Genomic DNA, 22103 nt, shown 5'->3' with positions numbered 1-22103 from the left:
TAGTAAGAAGGAAGGAGAGGGAAGTGTGAGTGCTTTTCTATGGGCAGGTGAAACATTTACCTATTTTTCCTTCCATGAGGTAATGTTAGTGCTTACAAACACAAGTTCATATGATCAGATCACTCTTGGACCTGAAAGAGGAGAGTTAAGATTTCTTCTCAAAACTACAGAATCCCAAAGGAAAGAGACCAAAATGTCAGTTACAGAGATTCTAGTCCTGATTCTGCTTTAAACTAGGTACATGACCTGGGCAAATCATCAGCCTCTCAGGGATGAGTGATGAGTCAATCCAGCACTCTTATAGGTACAACCTATCAGAAAGAGAACTTATCTATCGCTCCTTAGAAGGAGAAGAAACTGGTGGGAGACAACTCTGAACTCAAAAGATGAGCCAAGTCCAAATCCTAACTGTACCCCAGCTACTCAGTTCATCCCCGTTATACTCATGGTAACATCTGAAACTCTGTGATGGTTATACTTGGCTAGGGCAGGAGCTCTTAACTGTTCTGGAGACACAGACGTCAGTCTCATGGAAGCTATGGATGCTCCCCAACCCACACTCTGCCACCACCAACATATGTATACCACGTTGGAGGCCTAGTCTCAGGTTCTGACCTAGATTGAGGAGAGGGCACATACCATAGGCTTCCTCTATGAGGCCACAATAGGGATTGACCCCTGAGCCACTGCGCTTGCCCTCTTGCTCTCCAAGTCGCAGGATGTTCTCCAGTCCATTGAGGGCCACTTGCACAATCTTCGAATCCATTACAGTCAGCAAGTCACATAGGGGTTTGATGCAGCCCAGTGAGACCAGGTACCTAGGGGCCAGAGACCAGGCAAGTTCTAAACTAGTACAGGACAAATGAAGTGCTGGGCAGGTACTCTGCACTCTCACCAACTCACTCTTACTATTTTTTTATTTTTAAGAATTGTGCAACACCTCATTCCACACCAGAGAATGAGAGTCTTCCCCAACTAAGTCTTTTTTTTTTTTTGAGACGGTCTTGCTCTGTCACCCAGGCTGGGGTGCAGTGGTGCAATCCCAGCGCACTGCAGCATCAAACTCCTGGGCTCAAGTGATCCTCCTGCCTCAGCCTCCCAAACAGCTGTGACTACAGGTGTGTGCCATCATTCTCAGCTAATTTTATTTTTTATTTTTTGTAGAGACAAAGTCTCATTATGTTGCCCAGGCTGGTCTCAAATTGCTGGTCTCAAGTGATCCTCCCACCTTAACCTCCCAAAGTGCTGGGATTATAGGTGTGAGCCACTGCTCTTACTGAGCCTTGATAACTGCTTATCCTTTCTCTATCTCTCTACCTTCCTGTTGATATTGGTCTAGTTCATTTCACATGTGGATGCTACCAAACATTCCTCCTCCTTGCCTCTAATGTCTCCTTAGCTGCAACATTACCCCTCTGAACATATCACTTCCCTGCTTAAAATTTTTCACAGGCTCCCTATTTCCCTGAATTCCAAATTCTGTGGCACAACAATACCATAATACCAGCCCAGCCTGGATGCCCTGCAATCTGGCTCCCAGTTCTTTTCTAGCTCTGCCTCCCATTATTCCCTTCCAAGGACAACACATTCTAGTCACACTTGTAAAGGTCTCCAGGTTTCTGATTCTTGTACCTTTATTTATGCTTTTCCCTAAGAGGCCTTTTATAATCCCATATTTATCCTTCAAAGCTTAACTCAACAGCTATCTCTTTTCTCCTAAGGCTTTACATATACTGACTATGCTCCCCTTAACAGGCAACATGTGAAGGGCAAGACACCTATCTATTCCCACCACTTCCCACTAATGTTCAGATAATGGAAACTAAAATAAAAGAGTACACAGGCCTGGTGCTTCATGCTTGTAATCTCAGCACTTTGGGAAGCCGAAGTGGGAGCATCACCTGAGGTCAGGAGTTCAAAACCAGTCTGCTAACATGGTGAAACCCCGTTTCTACTAAAAATACAAATAATTGGCTGGGTGTGGTGGCACACGCCTGTAATCCCAGCTACTCAGGAGGCTAAAGCAGAAGAATCGCTTGAACCCGGGAGGCAGAGGTTGCGGTCTCAAAAAGAGTATACATACACAAAATAGCTTTCTATTAGCTTCTTTCAAGTCTCATACCCCAAATTAATTTCCCAAAGAAGCTGCTTTTTTGTTTGAGAGAGGACCTTGCTCTGTGGCAAACGCTGGAGTATAGTGGCATCATCACAGCTTATTACAGCTGTGACCTCCTGGGCTCAGGTGATCCTCCTGCTTCAGCCTACTGAGTAGCTGCGGCCATAGGCACACACCACTACAACCTGCTAATTTTTACATTTTTGTATACATGAGGTGTCCCTATGTTGCCCAGGCTAGTCTTGAACTCCTGGGTTTTAAGGATCCTCCTGCTTCAGCTTCCCAAGGTGCTGGGATAACAGACATGAGACATCACACCAGCTTGCTTGTTGGTTTTTTTTTTTGGACACACTCTGGCTCTGTCACTCAGGCTGGAGTGCAGTGGTACAATCACAGTTCACTGCAGCCTTGACCTTCCAGGCTCAAACCATCCTCCCATCTCAGCTGGGACTACAGGCACATGCCACCATGCCCAGCTAATTTTTGTATCTTTTGTAGAGATAGAGTCTTCTTATGTTGGCCAGCATGAAGAAACTGTTTTGAGTGAGCCACAGCACGGTTCCCCTTCATTTGTAGAAATAATTGAGAACTACATAGATTTCAGTTCTCTGTTGGATAGGAAAAGGTAGAGAAAAGATGGATACCCATGTCATGTTTGTCTTCTCCAGAAGGGAAAACTGGTAAATTGCTACAGTGTCACTAGAATCTCCAATAGATTCCCACATGGCTTACATGGAATCTATTCCAGATTCTAGTGACACTGTAGCAGTTTACCAGTAAAATTCTATTACATCAAGACTAGGGGGCAGACCTGTCTGAGCAAGAGCAGTTTATAGGTCACCTATAAACCAGGAGCAAACAGGGAGAGCATCCATATCATTCAAGACAATGGGAAAGGAATGTAATACCTGATCTGCTCAGGGGTTCCTCCTGATGTGGCATTGGTGATGGCCCAGGCTGCCTCTTTCCTTGTACGAAACTCTGCTTTCTGAAGGATTTCGATCAACACAGGGAAGATATTTGCATCTATAACAGCCTGAGAGAGGATTGAGGGGAGGCAGATGGAAAGAAAAAGTCATTTCAGGATGATAAATAAATCTAGTCCCCAAATCAGCTAAGACTTAGTCATCTTCCCCATTCTGGGAGTTTTCTTTTGTTCTTCCTATATAGGTGACAGGCTACTACAGAAGAACCCAGTTTTGGTTACACAGCTTCTTTGACCAATAGTACACGTTGATTCCAATTTCTTTCTTTCTTTTTTTTTTTTTTTCTGAGACAGAGTCTCGCTCTGTCGCCCAGGCTGGAGTCCAGTGGCGCGGTCTCGGCTCACTGCAAGCTCCGCCTCCCGGGTTCGTGCCATTGTCCTACCTCAGCCTCCCGACTAGCTGGGACTACAGGCACCCGCCACCACGCCTGGCTAATTTTTTTTTTTTTTTGTATTTTCAGAGACAGGGTTTCACCATGTTAGCCAGGATGGTCTCGATCTCCTGACCTCATGATCCACCCACCTCAGCCTCCCAAAGTGCTGGGATTACAAGCATGAGCCACTGTGCCTGGCCCCTCTTTTTTTTTTTTTTTTGGAGACAGAGTCTCGCTCTGTTGCCCAGGCTAGAGTACAGTGGCGAGATCTCAGCTCACTGCAATTTTTGCCTCCCGGGTTCAAGCGATTCTTCTGCCTCGGCCTCCCGAATAGCTGAGATTACAGGTGCCCGCCACCACACCCATCTAATTTTTGTATTTTTAGTAGAGATGTGATTTCACCATGTTGGCCAGGCTGGTCTCAAACTCCTGACCTCACGATCCGTCCGCCTCAGCCTCCCAAAGTGCTGGGACTACAGGCATAAGCCAACGTGCCTGGCCAATTGACTCCAATTTTTAAAGGGAAACAAATTCTTTCTTCTGAAAGCAAATATTCCAACAACCTCCCATGTTCCTATGACTTCCCATGCCCCTTGACTTCCCTGCCTATTTTACCTGTATTTGAGCTCTGTTGCCAGCAGTAATATTTGAAATAGTCCAGCAAGCTTCCTTTCGGATTGACTCCTTGGGACTGCTCAACAAGTGGAGAAGGCAAGGTAGGGCTGAACAGTTAAGAATGACCTAGAACACCAAAAGCATAGGAAACAAAAGAAAAATTAGATAAACTGTTTTTAATTTTTTAAAATGTTTTTCTTTCCTTTTTTTTTTTTTTTGAGACACAGTCTTGCTCTGACGCCCAGGCTGGAGTGCAGTGGCACAATCTCGGCTCACTGCAACCTCCGCCTCCCAGGTTTCAAGCGATTCTCCAGCCTTAGCCTCCCGAGATGCTGGGATTACAGACGCCCACCACCATGCCCGGCTAATTTTTGTATTTTTAGTAGAGATGGGGTTTCATCAAGTTGGCCAGGCTGGTCTCGAGCTCCTGACTTTAGGTGATCTGCCTGCCTCGGCCTCCCAAAGTGTTGGGATTACAGGCGTGAGTCACAGTGCCTGGCCTAATTTTTTTTCTTGAAACAGGGTCTCGCTCTGTTGCCTAGGCTGGAGTGCAGTGGCATGATCACAGCTTACTGCAGCCTTGACCTCCCAGTCTCAAGCAATCCTCCTACTTTAGCCTCTTGAGTAGTTGGGGACTCCTGAGTAGCAGGGTGCCACTGCACCCTGCTAATTAAAAAAATAAAATAAAATTTTTTTTGTAGAGACAGGGTCTTCCCATGTTGTAGGGCTGGTCTCAAACTTCTGGGCTCAAGTGATCCTCCCGCCTCAGCCTCCCAAAGTGCTGAAATTACAGGCGTGAGCCACCGCACCTGGCCCAGGTAAACTGGACTTAATCAAAATGAAAAACTTTTGTGCATCAAGACATTGGAGTAAGCTGGGCACAGTGGTATGCTCCTGCAGTCCCAGCTACTCAGGAGGCTGAGGCAGTAGGATCACCTCAGCACAAGAGTTCAAGGCCAGCCGGGGCAACACAGTGATACCCTCTAAAAAATTTTTTAAAAAGAAAAGAAAGTGGGTCTGGGCGAGGTGGCTTCATGCCTGTAATCCCACCACTTTGAGAAGCCAAGGTGGGAGGATTGCTTAAGCCCAGTAGTTCAAGACCAGCCTGGGCAACATGGTAAAACCCTGTCTCTCCAAAAAAACCAATTCAAAAAATTAGCTAGGCGTGATGGTGCATGCCTGTAGTACCAGCTACTTGGGAGGCTGAGGTGGAAGGATTGCTTTGAGCTCAGGAGGCAGAGGTTGTAGTAAGCCGAGATGGCAACATTGCACTCTAGCCTGGGTGACAAAGAGAGACTCTGTCTCAATTTTTAAAAATTAAATAAATTAAAAAGTTTTTTTTTTAAAGACACCAAAGTTACAAGATAAAACCACAGAACAAGAGAAAATATTTGTGAAACATGTATCTGATAAGAGATTAATATCCAGAACATATGAAGAACTCCCAAAATTGAACAACCAGAAAACAACAACCCAATTAAAACATGAGCAAAGGACTTGAATAGACATGTGTCCAAAAAAAAAGAAACAACAAAAAACAAAAAACAAAAAAACACAGATGGCCAATAAGCATATGAAAAGATGCTCAACATTACTAATCATTAGAAAAATGCAAATAAAAACCACAATGAAATATCACTTCACACCCTTTAGGGTGGGTATTGTAAAAAAAAAAAAAAGAAAAAAAAAAAAAAGAAAGAAAAACGGAAAATAACCGTTGACAAGGCTGTGGGGAAGTTGGAACATGATGCATTGTTGGTGAGAATGTAAGATGGCATAGCAGCTGTGCAAAACAGTACGGTGGTCCCTCAAAAAAATTAAGCATAAAATTAGAACATGATCCAGCAATTCCATTATGGATATATACCCAAAAGGACTGAAAACAGGGACTTGAACAAATATTTGTACACCAATGTTCATAGCAGCATTATTCACAATAGCCAAAAGGTGGAAACAACCCAAATGTCTACAGATGGATGAATGGATAAATAAAATATGGTATACACACACAGTGGAATATCATTCAGCCTTACAAAGGAGTTCTGATACATGCTATGACATGGATGAATCTTAAAGATACTAGGCTAAGTGAAATAAATCAGACGAGAAAGAATAAACACTGTATGATTCCACTTACATGAGGTACTTAGAGCACTCAAACTCACAGAGGCAGAAAATAGAATGGTGTTTACTAGGCACTAAGGGGAAGGGAGAATGGGGAGTTATTGTTTAATGTGTACAGAGTTTCAGTTTGAGATGATAAAAAAATTCTGTAGCTGGCTAGTGGTGATGACAGAGAAAAAATGTGAATGTACTTTATGCCAATGAAATGGTTAAAATGGTAAAATTTATGTTGTATTTTAAAGTACATGCATATACATATACAAAGTAACCCAGAAAATGAGTGTGTGGGTTTGAGTGTTTGAGTGAGACTACTCACCTGTAAAAAACCTGTCCAGAACCCCACAGAATTATGCCAGCTACTCAAAACCCAAAGAATACCCAAATCTCTAGCCTTTGAGCAGGCGAACCTTGTTTACTATGCCCTCACCAGAGGGGCTATTTACAAAAGATTAATCCAAGGTCCATGATATCCATGAGACCCTAAAGATCTAGTAAGTAGGGGTGGAGTTCCATAGCTTTCAGTATCTCAAAGGGACCATGACTCAAACTTAACTATCTCACAATGTCCCAGGTGGTAAGCCCAATTATTCCATTTAGTTTTCCTTTACCCATTAGATGATGATTTGTTCCCAATTTATGGAAGAAAAGAAGGAACCAAGTTTCCCGTGACTGCTTAGAGAGTAACAGAGCTGGAACTTTTCACTCAAGCCTACACTTTCTTTCTTAGACCATAGTGCCTCCCATCAGGACCACAGCCCTTTGCAGGAAAGGCTTTTGTCCACAGGCAGCTCTCCACAAGCTCTTCCATAGCTGGTCTAAGATCCTACACCCTCCTCTTTCTTACCTGGGTCTGGATGTCATCCCCAGTGACGATGTTACCCACGGCTCTCAGGGCAGGAGAAGCCACTTTGTAATCATTGTGCCTACAGAGGAGGGAGATCTGATCAGCAGAAGGCCAGCACACCATTTTTGGCCCTGCTGACTCTTATCTCTTTAGTCTGAGCCCAGAGAAGCTTAAGAGACCTATCCTCTTTTTTCTTTTATTTTTTTTTGAGACGGAGTCTTGCCCTGTCGCCCAGGCTGGAATGCAATGGAGTGATCTCGGCTCACTGCAACCTCCGCCTCCCAGGTTCAAACGATTCTCCTGCCTCAGCCTCCCGAGTAGCTGGGATTACAGGTGCCTGCCAGCACACCCAGCTAATTTTTGTATTTTTAGTAGACACAGGGTTTCACCATGTTGGTCAGGCTGGTCTCGAACTCCTGACCTCGTGATCCGCCCGCCTTGGCCTCCCAAAGTGCTGGGATTATAAGCGTGAGCCACCGTGCCTAGCCAGAACCTGTACCCCTTGTAAGACCACTCACATCAGCAGCTCTACCAATCTCCGGCAGACTCCGGAGTCTATGACTGCCTGGATCTTCTCATTGGGTCCATCAGACAGATAAGAAAGGGCCCAGCAAGCATCTGCCAGCAAGTCTGAGTCGCTGCTGAAGAGTAGGCGAGACAGTACAGGCAAACAAGGAGAGACCTGTGGGAAGCGGAGTGAGAAAGGGTCATAGGGGGACAAGACTATATCAGCTCTATCATGAACCCTAACACTGCAACCACCCCCGCTCTCAACACACACAAAGTAATTCCAGACCCTAGGGATCGCTACTAAGTTAAACATTTAGATCTACCTTTTCACTTTACTATCCAGGCACACAAGATCATCTACTTCACTAACAATTGCTTCTTTCAGTTTCCCATGATTTGAGACTCCAGAGAGTATCCCAAAGACTTAAAAACTCCATATGAAGGAACCTGATGTCACTCGGGGTCTAGTAAGTAGCTCTCTCACCTTTGCAAACTCTGGGGGTGGGTTCTTCCCTCGGCAGAGATTTGACAGGGCCCAGACCGCATTCCGTGTCATTGTCAGTCGTGTGGACTTGGTAAGGAGTCTGAAGGAAACAGCAAAGCCAGATCCTGAGCACTAAGGCCTTGGCATAGGGCTGTTGCCAATGAACCCAGAGACAAATCCAATCAGACTTCTCAGACTCTAGCAGCCTGTTTCTTCCTACTCATAGACCTAAGTTAATAGAGCTGGTATTAGTCAGAAGGCCAACCTCTATACAGAGTATTCATTTCAGGACCAGCTGTAGCTAGTTAATACCATAGATAATAGGGACAAAACAGAGGGCTAGATCTCGAGTAAGCCTATAAAGCTTCTAAGGTAGGATATTATCGTGCCCATAACCCTGGCCACAAGTCCAGGACAAGGAATGGTGTTCCCTGAAAATAAAAGCTAAAAGTCTAAGAAATAAAAGCTATAGGTATACTGTGAGAGTTTTAGCCACACAGTATGGAATAATTTTCTGTGAAGGGTCCAAGAAAGTGACAGTGGTAGGCTATGGGACTGTGGTCTCTGAAGAACAGTTCATTCATCTGTTTTGGTTTAGACATAGTTTACTCTAAGGGCATGGAGGGAAGGATGGGAGAGGGATACAATGACGCTTTATGGGGTCTTTGATCTATAATTTACAACAGAGCCGTCCAATGTATGTATGCATGACCTCATAGCAAATCAATGCATTTTGTAGAGAAAGTTGGATTTTTCCAGATGGGCTAGTCCTGCCTCTCTCCCCTGGCTCAAAAATGAGGAGGATATGAGGGTATGACTAAGATGAGGTTATGCAGTGCCATGAAGTGAGAAACAACATCTTTCTTGGCAGACGGGTGGCACAATCTTTTTTTTTTTTTTCCACTCTGTTGCCCAGGCTGAAGTACAATGGTATGATCACAGTTCACTGTAGCCTTGATCTCCCTGGGCTCAGGTGATCCTCCTTGCCTCAGCCTCCCAAGTAGCTGGGTCTACAGGTGCGTGCCACCACACCTGGCTAACTTTTTGTATTTTTTGTAGAGCTGGGGTTTCACCACATTGCCCAGGCTGGTTTTGAACTCTGGGCTCAAGGGATGCACCTGCTCTGGTCTACCAAAGTGCTGGGATTATAGGCATAAGCCACCATGCCCGGCCACAACCTTCTCAATCTCCAAAGATACCTATCTTTACTTTGGCAATCAGAATGCATTTTTATAGTTTTCGTACTTACCTATCATCTTAAGGAATCAAGTATGCTGCCCCCAAATGACCTGCCACATGGCCACCCTATAGACACCCAGGTACAGATTATTATAATTACTCACGTTAACAAAGGATTAAGGATGGAACAGTTCAAGACGTAATCTCGGCAAACAGAGCTATCTCCAGCTATGTTTCCCAGTGCCCAGACTGCCTGAAAAGGGGATAATGAAACTGTCACCCACAAAGCCTGGTACTTCTGTGAGTACTTTATAGTCACAACTGCAAAGTGAGTACCCACCAGGATGAGGATGATGTCAAGGCCCCAAATACACTATATAAGCTCAGGTAACCTCTCTATTGAAATCCTTATTGAGCACTTGTTCTACAAGGACCTATCCCCTGGGAGTTCCTGGTTCAGCCGGGAGAGACAGGCTGCCATCTGTACTGTAGGCAGAGAAGCCAAAACAACATCACCCAGAAAAGGAGAAAGTAATCAGAAAGTTGCATTTTTTTGAGATGGAGTCTCGCTGTGTTACCCAGGCTGGAGTGCAGTGGTGCGATCATGGCTCACTCTAACCTCCACCTACCGGGTTCAAGTGATTCTCCTGCCTCAGCCTCCTGAATAGCTGGGATTATAGGCGTGCGCTACCACAACCAGCTAATTTTTTGTATTTTTAGTAGAGATGGGGTTTCACCATGTTGGTCAGGCTGGTCTTGAACTCCTGACCTCGTGATCTGCCCACCCTGGCCTCTCAAAGTGCTGGGATTACAGGCATGAGCCACCGTGCCTGGCGAAAGTTGCACTCTTGTAGTTGCCTTGGACCAACTCTATATGTAGTAATGGAAGAGAGTGCCCACTACCACTCTCCAATTCTATCCAACTAGCAAGAATTCAATGGGAGAAATGGAAGTTGTACCTTTATCTCCATGATCTCTGGGTACTGAGATATGGGTACTGTGGTGTCTTTTTTCCAATGGCACTTCCAACAACAAATATATAGAGTTTTTTCCACATCAACCACCCATTCTCTGACACCAACCGTGTGTCCAACAATTTAATTCAATTCTGACACTAACACCTAGAGTTAATGTAGACCTCACAGGTTAGTTCCACAAGACTGTCCCCACTTGAGATACCAGTTACAAGTCCCAGGGACCATCCTATCGCTCAGGAAATTCCAAGAGTTTTAACACTGTGCCAAGAACCAGGACAAAGACCAAATACATTTTTTATTATACCACAGGTACTATAAAGAATCATACCAAATCTAAGCATTACCTGTTCCTGAACATCCTCAAAGTCTGAATTAAGCAGCTCTATAAAAATGGGGACAGCCCCTGCTTCAATGACAATTTTGGTCTGCTGAGAGGTTCCAGAGGCAATATTCGTTAGAGCCCAGGCAGCTTCAAACTGAAAGTGAGATTAAGCAATGATTGAAAGGTCATTTCAGACTGAGCAGCCTATCAGCCGGCTCAGAACAGTAAGCCTCCTGCCCATGAATTTAAAAAAACAAAAACAACCTCACAAAACACAAGGAAGCCTCTTGCCTACGAATTTAAAACACACACACACACACACACACACACACACACACACACACAATACAAGCCTTTCCCCTCCCGTCTTTAGAGAGTGGGAAGATGCAGTGATGTGATATACATGGGAATAAGACATTGGGCTTCTAGGGTCCCAGGTTTAGTCCTGCACTACCACAGAACCCATGCATCCTTTGCCAGGTCACTTTTTTATTTCCTGAGCTTCACTTTCTTCATTTCTGAAATGAGGATTAGAATGAAATGTGTCTCTCAAAGTCCCTTTCAGCTGAGTTCTGGCAAGTTCCAATGGATTGACCCATCACCCATCTCTGAAACAAGAGACCCAGAGAGGCTAAACGACTTGCCTCGGTGACACAGGTAGTGGACTATACCCTCTGATTTATAAATGAATGATCAGTCTATCATAGTCTTGTGTCTTTCCTTTGAAATTGTTTTAAGAAAGATATTTTGGCTGTGAGGGAACTGATGGTTTCTCCTGAATGTTTCTTAACATTACTTGTATACTTCCCGAGAGATATGTCAATAGAAACATCTCACTACAATTTCTTGGAAGTAGGGCTTTCACCTAGTAGCCCCTTCCCAGTAGTGGGGGAGTGGGGGTGGGGTGGGGATAAGTAATGGGTACAATAAAACCCAGAAAGAATTAATAAGACCTACTATTTGATAACACAATAGGGTGACTATAGTCAATAATAACTACACAATTTAAAATAACTTAAAGTGCATAATTGGATTGTTTGTAACTTAAAGGATAAATGCTTGAGGAAATGGATACCCCATTCTCCATGATTTGCTTATTTCAAATTGCAGGCCTGTGTCAAAACATCTCATGTACCCCATAAATATATACACCTACCCTGTATCCCCCCAAAATTAAAAAACAAAATAAGACAAAACAAACCCCTTCCCTTCAGGCCTCACCTGTAATGTACAATTCTCATTCCTCTTCAGAAACTCCACGAACCGATCGACCACTCTTGGAGTGTTGATAACTTCATCTATTGGAGGACTAGGCTCTGGATAAGGGAGAAGGGAAAATAAAAATGCAGGAGAAGCTTTTGCTGATCTCTTCATGGGGGTCAGCTTGCAATCCTTCTTAGATACTTCTGACCACCCCCCTTACAAACATTCCCAAACTCCCTTCTGGTAAGGTGGTTTTAACAATATCTGCGGCCGGGCGCGGTGGCTCAAGCCTGTAATCCCAGCACTTTGGGAGGCCGAGACGGGTGGATCACGAGGTCAGGAGATCGAGACCATCCTGGCTAACACGGTGACACCCCGTCTCTACTAAAAAATACAAAAAACTAGCCGGGCGATGTGGCGGACGCCTGTAGTCCCAGCTACTCAGGAGGCTGAGGCAGGAGAATGGCGTGAACCTGGGAGGCGGAGCTTGCAGTGAGCTGAGATCCGGCCACTGCACTCCAGCCTGGGCGACAGAGCGAGACTCCGTCTCAAAACAAAAAACAACAAAAAAACCCCACAATATCTGCTCGTCTTTGAACTGTATAATACAGTTGGAATGTTAAAGAGTAAAGCCAATCCTAATTTAAGTATGCTCATCTTTGGCTTACTAAATGTAAGCAAAAAAGGTGTGGGAGAGAAGAGTGCCTAAGGGATGAACAACCGTGGTCTACACATTTCCCTTTCGAGAAAGACCAGTATTCTCTTCTTGGGAAGACTATTTGATAACTGAAACAAGAGGTATTTTTCCTATCATACATTAAATTTTTATTAAGTACCTATGGTGTGCCACACAGTTCTAGGTACAAAGGACACAGGAGAGAAAAAAAACAAAACTCTCTGCCCTCAGCTTACATCCTAGTGGGAAGAGTCATTTTATTATGTTAGAAGATAAATATGATGGGAGGAGAAGAGAAGAATATGTAGGGCAAGGTAGAAAGATAAAAATGTTGAAGTTAGGATTTAATCATAGGAGTAAGGGAGTTGCTACACAGATATCTGGGAATAGAAGACATCAGGCAGAGGAAATATCCAGTGTGAAGGTAGGAAAGTGTCTATCTCGTACAAGGAACACCAAGGTCGGTAGGGCTAGAGCAGAATGAGTGAGGGCACGTGTAGTTGATGACATTAGTGAAGAGAAAAGAGGCTAAATCATACAGGGCCTCTCTGAGAAGGGCCAGGCTTTGTACCTTTGGAGAGCAGTTTCCGGAATTTCTGTGTGGTTGCTAACTGCAGGTCAGAATCATCAGAAAAGAGCATCTCCACCATCTCTCTTGTGATCACACTCTCCTAGAACATAAAACAAGTTTAGAACTTCGCACACCAACATTACAGTCAGATGTGAGCACATAATTCTGCTTGGCATCCTGTTTTCTAAAAAATTGAGGGCAAGAAGATGGCACAATAGACAGCCTCAGGAGAAGGGGTCTGTTTAATCGATAGGTGCTTCAAGTTGGGACATTTGAAAAGTGATTCCTAATTCTGAGGCAAGTGATGGCTTCCCTTAAATGTTTCCTCAGATATTTCTAACACAGTTGAATCTCTGTTGACTTCTGAAGCTGACAAAAGGGTCCACAGAGGAAAGAACTTGTCATGGTTACTGACAAAGCTAGTAGATGATGCGAATGGCCCAATTTCTGTTCTTAGAAGCAGGTACTTTCCAGGTCAGCCTGAGGCACATGCAGGGGCCTTACCCCAGTGGTAGAGCTCACATAAGAGTCCATGAGAAGACTATCGAACATGGCAGCTTCTTCATTAATCAGCTCCACATTTCTCCGTTTAAAAAGCTGAAAGTAAAGAGACAGTGGTTAAGAGTACTCTCTGAACCAAAAAAAAAAGAACAATCCAATGTTAAATTATGGCATTAACTGACAAGGATATACTACAGTAGCTGAGAAATGAGGCCAAGTTTTATACATTAGTCTCCCCTTATCCACAGTTTTGCTTTCTATTATTTTAATTATCCAGTCAACTGTGGTCTGAAAATATTAAACAGAAAATTCCAGAAATGAACAATTCATAAGTTATAAACTGCATGCCATTCTGAGTAGTGATGAAATCTCATGCTATCCTGTTCTGTCTGGCCCAGGATGTGAACATCCTTTGTCCAGTGTATCCACTCCACGCTGTATATGTTGCTGCCAGTTAGTCACTTAGTAACCAACTTGGTTAGCAGGTGGCAGTTGCTCGTGTTCAAGTAACCCTTATTTTACTTAATAATGGCCCCAAAGTGCAAGAGTAGTGATGCTGGCAATTCAAATGTGCCAGACAGAAGCTGTAAAGTGCTTTAAGTAAAAAGATAAAAATATGGGAAAAAACATAGTATATGTAAGGTTCAGTAATATCTGCAGTTTCAGGCATCCACTGTGGGTCCTGGAATGTATTCCACAAAGAGAAGAAGAGACTACCGAATACTGACATGAAAAAGATATTCAAGGACTTGGAGGCAGAGGCAGCAGTGGGCCAAGATCACGCCACTGTACACCAACCTGGGCAACAGGGCAAGATCCTGTCTTAAAAAAAAAAAGAAAAAAAGGAATGATAGTACAGCAAAAGGGTGGGCAAAATCAGGTTAAGTTGGCCAGGAATGGTGGCGCATGCCTGTAATCCCAGCACTTTGGAAGGCCAGGGCAGGTGGATCACTTGAGTTCAGGAGTTCAAGACCAGCCTGGGCAACATGGCAAAACCCTGACTGTACAAAAAAAAAAAAAAAAAAAAATCCACAAAAATTAGCTGGGCGTGGTGGTACATGCCTGTAGTCCCAGCTACTCAGGAGGCTAAGGAGGAAGGATCACTTGAGCTCAGGAGCCTGTAGTGAGCTGAGATCGCGTCACTCACTGCACTCCAGCCTGGGTGATAGAGTGAGACCTTATCTCAAATAATAATAATAATAATAATAATAACAATTGGGTGACTGAACCTGTTGGGAGGGTGGGGTGGAAGTGCAGATGATGAGGTAACAATATAGTCTTGGGCTGGGCACAGTGGCTCACGCCTGTAATCCCAGCACTATGGGAGGCTGAGGTGGGCAGATCTGGGCAGATCACAAGGTCGGGAGTTTGAGACCAGGCTGGCCAACATGGTGAAACCCAGTCTCTACTAAAAATATAAAAAGTTAACTGGAGGTGCTGGCAGGCGCCTGTAGTCCCAGCTACTCGGGAGGCTAAGGCAGGAGAATCGCTTGAACCCAGGAGGCAGAGGTTTCAGTGAGCGGAGATCGTGCCACTGCACTCCAGCCTGGGCGACAGAGCGAGACTCCATCTCAAAAAAAAAAAAAAAAAAAAAAAAAAAAAGAAAAGAAAAGGTAACAAGGAGCTAGAACTAGAATGTTATAGTAAAGACATAAATGATGTCTAAGTTGGTCTAACTTGTGAAAAGGGGATAAGGTCAGTTTTCTCTTTCTCAAAGCTCCTAACATTTATTGACAACAAAGGAATCTGGATGAGTAGCTCACTCAGTAAGTAAGCTACTTTTCTTTCTTTTTTTTTTTTTTTGAGATGGAGTTGCCCAGGCTGGAGTGCAATGGCACAATCTTGGCTCCTGCAACCTCCGCCTCCCAGGTTCAAGCAATTCTCCTGCTTCAGTCTCCCAAATAGCTGAGATTGCAGGTGCATGCCACCATGTCCGGCTAATTTCTGTATTTTTAGAAGAGAAAATGAAGTTTCACCATATTGGCCAGGCTGGTCTCGAACTCCTGACCTCAGGTTATCCCGCCTGCCTTGGCCTCCCAAAGTGCTAGGATTACAGGCATGAGCCACCACGCCTGCCTAGTAAGTTGCTTTTCTACAGGGAAAGTCAGGGTGCACAGTGGAGGCCAACCACAGGGACTTGTTTCCCAGAATAGTATGTTTGAGAATACTCCCGTTAACTCACTTGTTGCTCACGCTTCTGCTTCCGGAGCTGAATGCCCTCTTCCTCTCTTCTTCGTCTCATTTCTTCAGGGTTTAGAGCATTGTTCTTATAGCTCTTCATTCGATAATTGTCCTTCCCTGGGCTCGCCATGGTCTCTAGAAGAAAAGATACACATTGCCAAAGACTCTTGAGAGGACAGCATTTCCTTTTCACTAGACTTCTGTCCCTACCCACCCTTCACCCTCCCCTACTCTGGGAGGAATACAGCTATCTAGGAGCTCTCAATAAGCACCTGACATCTCTACCTGCCCCCCAGTCCCTGTCTCATTTTATTACAATTAAGCTTGCTAAACAGGTGGTATTACAGCAATTGGTATAAGCTTAGTAGTTAAAAGTGTGGGCCCTAGAGTCAGATTGTCTGGGTTCAAATCCTGACCCTTCTACTTGTTAGCTGTGCAACCTTGGACAAGCTCCTTTAACTTTCATTGCTTCAGAATTTAGTCTTTAAAACAGAAACACACCAGGCACAGTGGCTCCCACCTGTAACCCCAAGGATCTGCAGACCACACTTTGAGAACTGCTGTTCTTTTTTTTTTTTTTTTTTTTTTGAGACAGGGTCTCGCTCTGTCACCCAGGCTGGAGTGCAGTGGCACAATATTGGCTCACTGCAACCTCTGCCTCCCGGGCTCAAGTGATTCTCCTGCCTCAGCCTTCCGAGTAGCTGGGATTACAGGCGTACGCCACCACAACTGATTAATTTTTGTATTTTCAGTAAAGACAGGGTCTCACCATGTTGGCCAGGATGGTCTCAAATTCCTGACCTCATGTGATCCACCTGCCTTGGCCTCCCAAAGTGCTGGGACTATAGGTGTGAGCAACCACACCCAGCCAAGAACTGCTGTTCTAAGGAATGAATGGCTCAATTGTAGGTAAATAAATGTTAACTTGACCAGCTAGTGCCAAAGTTGTCTTCCAATGTACTGCCACTGACATATATCTTGCCCAATACTTGGAATCATCACTTTTGACAATCTACTGAGTGTCATAAAGTATTTCACAGAGCTGATTATTTGCATATCCCAGATTACTAGTGAGGTTAGATTTCATGTTGTTATTAGCCATACATTTCCCCTTCCGTGAAAAATGTTTGTTTCTATATTTTAAAATATTTTTCTTTCTTTTTTTGAGACAGTTTCACTTTTGTTGCCCAGGCTGGGGTGCAATAGCACGATCTTGGCTCACTGAAACCTATGTCTCCCAGGTTCAAATGATTCTCCTGCCTCACCCTCCCGAGTAGCTGGGACTACAGGAGCCTGCCAAGACATCGGCTAATTTTTGTATTTTCAGTAGAGACAGGGTTTCACCATGTTGGCCAAGCTGATCTTGAACTCCTGACCTCAGGTGATCTGCCTGCCTCGGCCTCCCAAAGTGCTGGGATTACAGGCGTGAGCCACCGTGCCCAGACTGTTCATGTTCTTTTAAATCAGTTGTCTGTGGCTGTGTACTTTCTTCATCCTTAATATTGTCTAATTTGTGCCCTCTTTTGTTGTTGAGAAACTTCACCAGAGACTTGACCTTTTTTTTTTTTTTTTTTTTTTTTTTTTTTAATTTGAGACGGAGTCTCACCCTGTCTCCTAGGCTGGAGTGCCGTGGCGCGATCTTGGCTCACTGCAAGCTCTGCCTCCCAGGTTCACTCCATTCTCCTGCCTCAGTCCCCTGAGTAGCTGGGACTACAAGCACCTACCACCGCGCCCAGCTAATTTTTTGTACTTTTAGTAGAGATGGGGTTTCACCGTGGTCTCGATCTCCTGACCTTGTGATCTGCCCGCCTTGGCCTCCCAAAGTGTTGGATTACAGGCGTGAGCCACCGCACCCGGCCGACTTGACTATTTTGATTTTAGTCTTTTGAAAGATTTAAGTTTTGGCTTTGTTGAGTCTTCTCTACTGTATGATTTCTGTCTCCTTTCTACATTTTTTCTAATTTAAGTTGTATACCTAAGTATTTAATGTTTACACTATACTTTTTTTTGAGACGGAGTCTCACTCTGTCACCCAGGCTGGAGTGCAATGGCACGATCTTGGCTCACTGCAACCTCTGCCTCCTGGATTCACGTGATTCTCCTGCCTCAGCCTCCCAAGTGGCTGGGATTACAGGCGTGCACCACCACGCCCGGCTAATCTTTTTTTTTTTTTTTTAAGAGATGGATTCTCACTCTGTCTCCCAGGCTGGAGAGCAGTGGCCAATCTCGGCTCACTGCAAGCTCTGCCTCCCGGGTTCACACCATTCTCCTGCCTCAGCCTCCCTAGTAACTGGGACTACAGGTGCCCACCACCATGCACAGTTAGTTTTTTGTAGTTAAGTTGAGACGGGGTTTCACCATGTTGGTCAGGCAGGTCTCAAACTCCTAACCTTATGATTTGCCCACCTTGGCCTCCCAAAGTGCTGGGATGACAGGCATGAGCCACTGTGGCTGGCACCACACTATACTTCTATATTACCTTTCTAAGGCTTATAAATTTCATTCAAATTAATATTTGTATTGTAATTCAGTTCTAAATATCTAATTACTTTTGATTTACTCAATTTACATAAGTGTCCCATGTGTGCTTGAAAATAATCTGTATTCTTAAATTATGATGCATGGCTTTCTGAATATCATGTCCATTAAATTAAGTTGTCATCATGTTGTTCTTTATTTATTCATTTATTTTTTGAGATAGGGCCTCACTCTATTGCCTAGGCTGGAGTGCAGTGCACGATCATGGCTCACCACAGCCTCAACTTCCAGGGTTAAAACAATTCTCTTGCCTTAGCCTGAGTAGCTGCGACTACAGGCTCATACTACCGCTATTTTTTAAGTTTTTTTTTGTAGAGATGGGGTCTCACTATGTTATCTAGGCTGGTCTTTAACTCCTGTCTTCAAGCGATCCCCCTGCCTCAGCCTCCCAAAGTGCTGGGATTATAGGCATGAGCCACCACGCCCATCATGTTGTCCAACTCTTCTATTAATGTTTCACTTCACTAATGTTTTCCTTATCTATAGTGAATGTAGCCATTTTACCCTGTAGTTTAATTTTGCTTTATGTATTTTAATACTATTTTTCATTAGAAGCATACAAATTTAGAACTGTTGTATCTTGACTGAACAGAAGTGTTATAAAGTGAGCCAAATTATTCCTTAACAATGCCCTTTGTTGCCCTTTTAATTTTGTTGGATATTAATACGGTTATCACTTCCACTTCCAGCCATGATGGAATAAGAGGGATAGGATTTCCCCTGTTGCTATAAACTGTTTCAGACATCGGGCAATAGCAATGCAGAATTGTGATTCTCCAAGAGAGGGAAACAAATTAAGTGAGCCCTACTTGTCTCCTTGGCTTTCTGCCCAGAGGCACATTCTATAGCAGAAGAGGAGTCCCAAACAGCACCACGGAAATCTCACTAGTGGAGGAGAGACTAGAGACTTCAGTGAGACTGAGGTGGCTGAAAACAGTGAGACAGCATTCCAGCGAGGAGAGAAATAGGCAGAAAAAAAAAAATTGGGAAATCTGTTTGGGGTTCCCTTAATCTTTGCTGAAGACTAAGGATGCATACATGCTGGGTGAAGCTCCATGAGTCATGCAAAAGGCAACTGAGAAGCTGTACGTAAGCTCAACCGTTCCCAGAGCTCACACAGGGCTGAGAGACTTTAGACAAATCTGAATAGAGATTTCTCCCTGGTCACTCAGGGCATAGTAGAGACCCTAGAAGGGCTATGGCTTAGTAGTGGGATGAAACTATTCCCTGAAAAGGCTACTACTGAAGCTTAAAAACAAGCCTTATACTGCTAAAACAGAACAGCTATAAAACATCCTACATCCATTAAAAAAAGACAACAAAATCCAGACATTAAAAACATAAAATTCACAATGCTTGGAATCCAGTTAAAAATTATGGGCCAGAGTCAGGCATGGTGGCCCATGCCTATAAATTCCAGCACTTTGGAAGGCTGAGGTGGGAGGAGAGCTTGAAGAAACGAGGAGTTCAAGGCTGCAGTGAGCTAGGACTTCACCACTGTACTCCAGCCTGGGCAACAGAGTGAGACCCTGTCTCTAAAAAAACAAAAACAGCTGGGGTGTGGTGGCTCACGGCTGTAATCCCAGCACATTGGGAGGGTGAGGTCGGTGGATCACGAGGTCAAGAGATTGAGACCATCCTGGCCAACATGGTGAAACCTCATCTCTACTAAAAATATAAAAATTAGCTGAGCGTGGTGGCACGTACCTGTAGTCCCAGCTACTCGGGAGGCTGAGGCAGGAGAATCGCTTGAACCAGGGAGGTGGAAGCTGCAGTGAGCAGAGATCGTGCCACTGCACTCCAGCCTGGTGACAGAGGGAGACTGTCTCCAAACAAACAAACAAACAACAAAAAGTACTATACATGCCAAGAAGCAGAAAAATTGTCACCCATAGGAGAAAAATCAGTCAAAAGTGAGATCCAGAAATGACACTTCAGTAGGTAGTAGGATGGCATCAAGTGCTCTAATATATTAGTAACTGGATTCATAGCAAAAAAAAAATTGAGAGAGGGACAGAAAAGCATTTACAAGCAAAGACTTAAAACTGGCAGGGTATGGTGGCTCACGCCTGTAATCCCAACACTTTGGGAGGCCAAGGCAGACGATCAGTTGAGGCCAGGAATTCCAGACCAGCCTAGCCAACATGGTGAAAGCCTGTCTCTACTAAAAATATAAAAATTAGCCAGGCATGGTAGCTGGTGCCTGTAATCCCAGCTACTGAGGAGGCTGAGGAAGGAGAATCACTTGAACCTGGGAGGCAGAGGTTATAGTGAGCCAAGATCATGCCACTGCACTACAGCCTGGGCAATAGAGTGAGACCCCGTCTAAAAAAAAAAAAAAAAAAAACTAAAAATTTTCCAGATCTAATCCCATTAACCCTAAAAGTTATACTAATCCTTAAGCAAGATTAAAAATCTTAAAAGCAGCCAGATAAAGACTGATTACGTATAGAAGACCAAAGATAAGAATGGCCTAGCTTCTTGTCAGAAACCTAACTCAGAAAACAACAAAACATTTTTAATGTTCCGGAAAAAACAAAACAAAACCTGGTAAACTAGAATTTTATATCCAACAAAGATACTTTTTGAAATGAAAGCAATTCAGCAGGTCATGAGCTAACTTAAAAATATTATTAATAAAGACTTTTTCAGATAAACAAAAGCTGAGAGACTTCTTCTCTAGCTGACCTGCACTGAAGAAATGCTAAAATTCTTCAAAGTAGAAGGAAAAGGATACCAGATGGAAACTCGGATCTCCACAAAATGAAAAACACTAGATATGGCAGATAAACATAAAATAACTTTTTTGCCATTTAAAACTTGTCTTTAAAAAATAACAAGGCCCATGGACACACAAAAAAACAGGGAAGCATGGCCCATTCACGGAATAAAGTAGAAACCATTTCTAGCTGCGTGTGGTAGCTCAAGCCTATAATCTCAACACTTTGGGAGGCCAAGATGATAGGACTGCCTGAGGCCAGGAGTTAGAGACCATCCTGGGTCACACAGGGAGACCCTGTTTCTATTTTAAATAATTTTATAAAAATAGGAAACCATCCCTGAGGAAGCCCAGAGACTGGACTTACTAGACAGATTCTAAAACAACGGTCCTAAATATGCTCAAAGAGTTAAAGAAAAACACGGACAATGAACTGAAGGAAATCTGAAACACAATATATGAATGAGAATATCAACAAAAAGAAATGATAAAAAGGAACCAAACAAATGTTCTAGAGCTCAAAAGTACAGTTACTGAAATAAAAAATTCACTAGAGGGGTTCAACAGCAGATATGAGCAGGTAGAAAAAAAAAAGCAAACTTGGAGACAGATCAATTAAAATTATCCAATCTGAGGAGCAGAAAGAATAAAGAATGAAGAAAAATGAAAAGAATCGAGTGGACCCATGGAACACCATTAAAAGGACCAATATGGCCAGCATGGTGGCTCGTGACTGCAATCCCAGCAATTCTGGAGGCTGAGGCAGGAAGACAGCTTGAGCCCACAGTGTGAGATCAGCCTAGGAAACATAGCAAGATCTCGTCTCTATTGAAAAAAAAAGTAGGGGGGCTAAGCGCAGTGGCTCACTCCTGTAATCCCAGTACTTTGGGAGGCTGAGGCAGGTGGATCACGAGGTCAGACGTTTGAGACCAGCCTGATCAATATGGTAAAACCCCATCTCTACTAAAAATACAAAAAGAATACCCAGGCGTGGTGGCGCGCATCTATAATCCCAGCTACTCAGGAGGTGAGGAGAATCGCTTGAACCCGGGAGGTGGAGGTTGCAGTGAGCTGAGATCGCACTCCAGCCTGGGCGACAGAGCAAGACTCCTTCTAAAAAAAAAAAAAAAAAAAGAGACCAATATACATATTATGGGAGTCCTAAAAGCAGAAGATAAAGAGGT

At 43.9% G+C, this 22103-nt stretch overlaps 1 protein-coding gene across 9 annotated transcripts in view; it reads right to left on the bottom strand.

The window, feature by feature from the left end:
* The window catches only part of KPNA6 (karyopherin subunit alpha 6), a 66959-nt gene that overhangs the window by 6004 nt on the left and 38852 nt on the right, over nt 1-22103 (bottom strand). For 6 of the 9 annotated variants that reach the window (XM_003891498.4, XM_009203809.4, XM_031666572.1 and 3 more), the window contains exons 2-13: nt 15664-15797; nt 13485-13577; nt 12981-13080; nt 11752-11846; nt 10553-10684; nt 9396-9484; nt 8053-8152; nt 7577-7740; nt 7059-7137; nt 4091-4216; nt 3025-3152; nt 640-818 (exon numbers count right to left, since the gene is read on the bottom strand). In XM_003891498.4, the coding sequence (XP_003891547.1) occupies nt 640-818; nt 3025-3152; nt 4091-4216; nt 7059-7137; nt 7577-7740; nt 8053-8152; nt 9396-9484; nt 10553-10684; nt 11752-11846; nt 12981-13080; nt 13485-13577; nt 15664-15797 (1419 nt within the window). Of the gene's footprint in view, nt 1-639; nt 819-3024; nt 3153-4090; nt 4217-7058; nt 7138-7576; nt 7741-8052; nt 8153-9395; nt 9485-10552; nt 10685-11751; nt 11847-12980; nt 13081-13484; nt 13578-15663; nt 15798-16182; nt 16203-19907; nt 19927-21903; nt 22025-22103 lie in introns of those variants that run through there. The other 3 variants (XM_009203791.3, XM_031666575.1, XM_009203796.4) reach the window with 3 other exon arrangements.

Source organism: Papio anubis, chromosome 1 (assembly GCF_008728515.1).
Source record: "Papio anubis isolate 15944 chromosome 1, Panubis1.0, whole genome shotgun sequence".
NCBI classification, from domain to species: Eukaryota; Metazoa; Chordata; class Mammalia; order Primates; family Cercopithecidae; genus Papio; species Papio anubis.
Note: the sequence above shows the minus strand (reverse complement) of the source record. Positions and strands in the feature narration are given on the sequence as shown.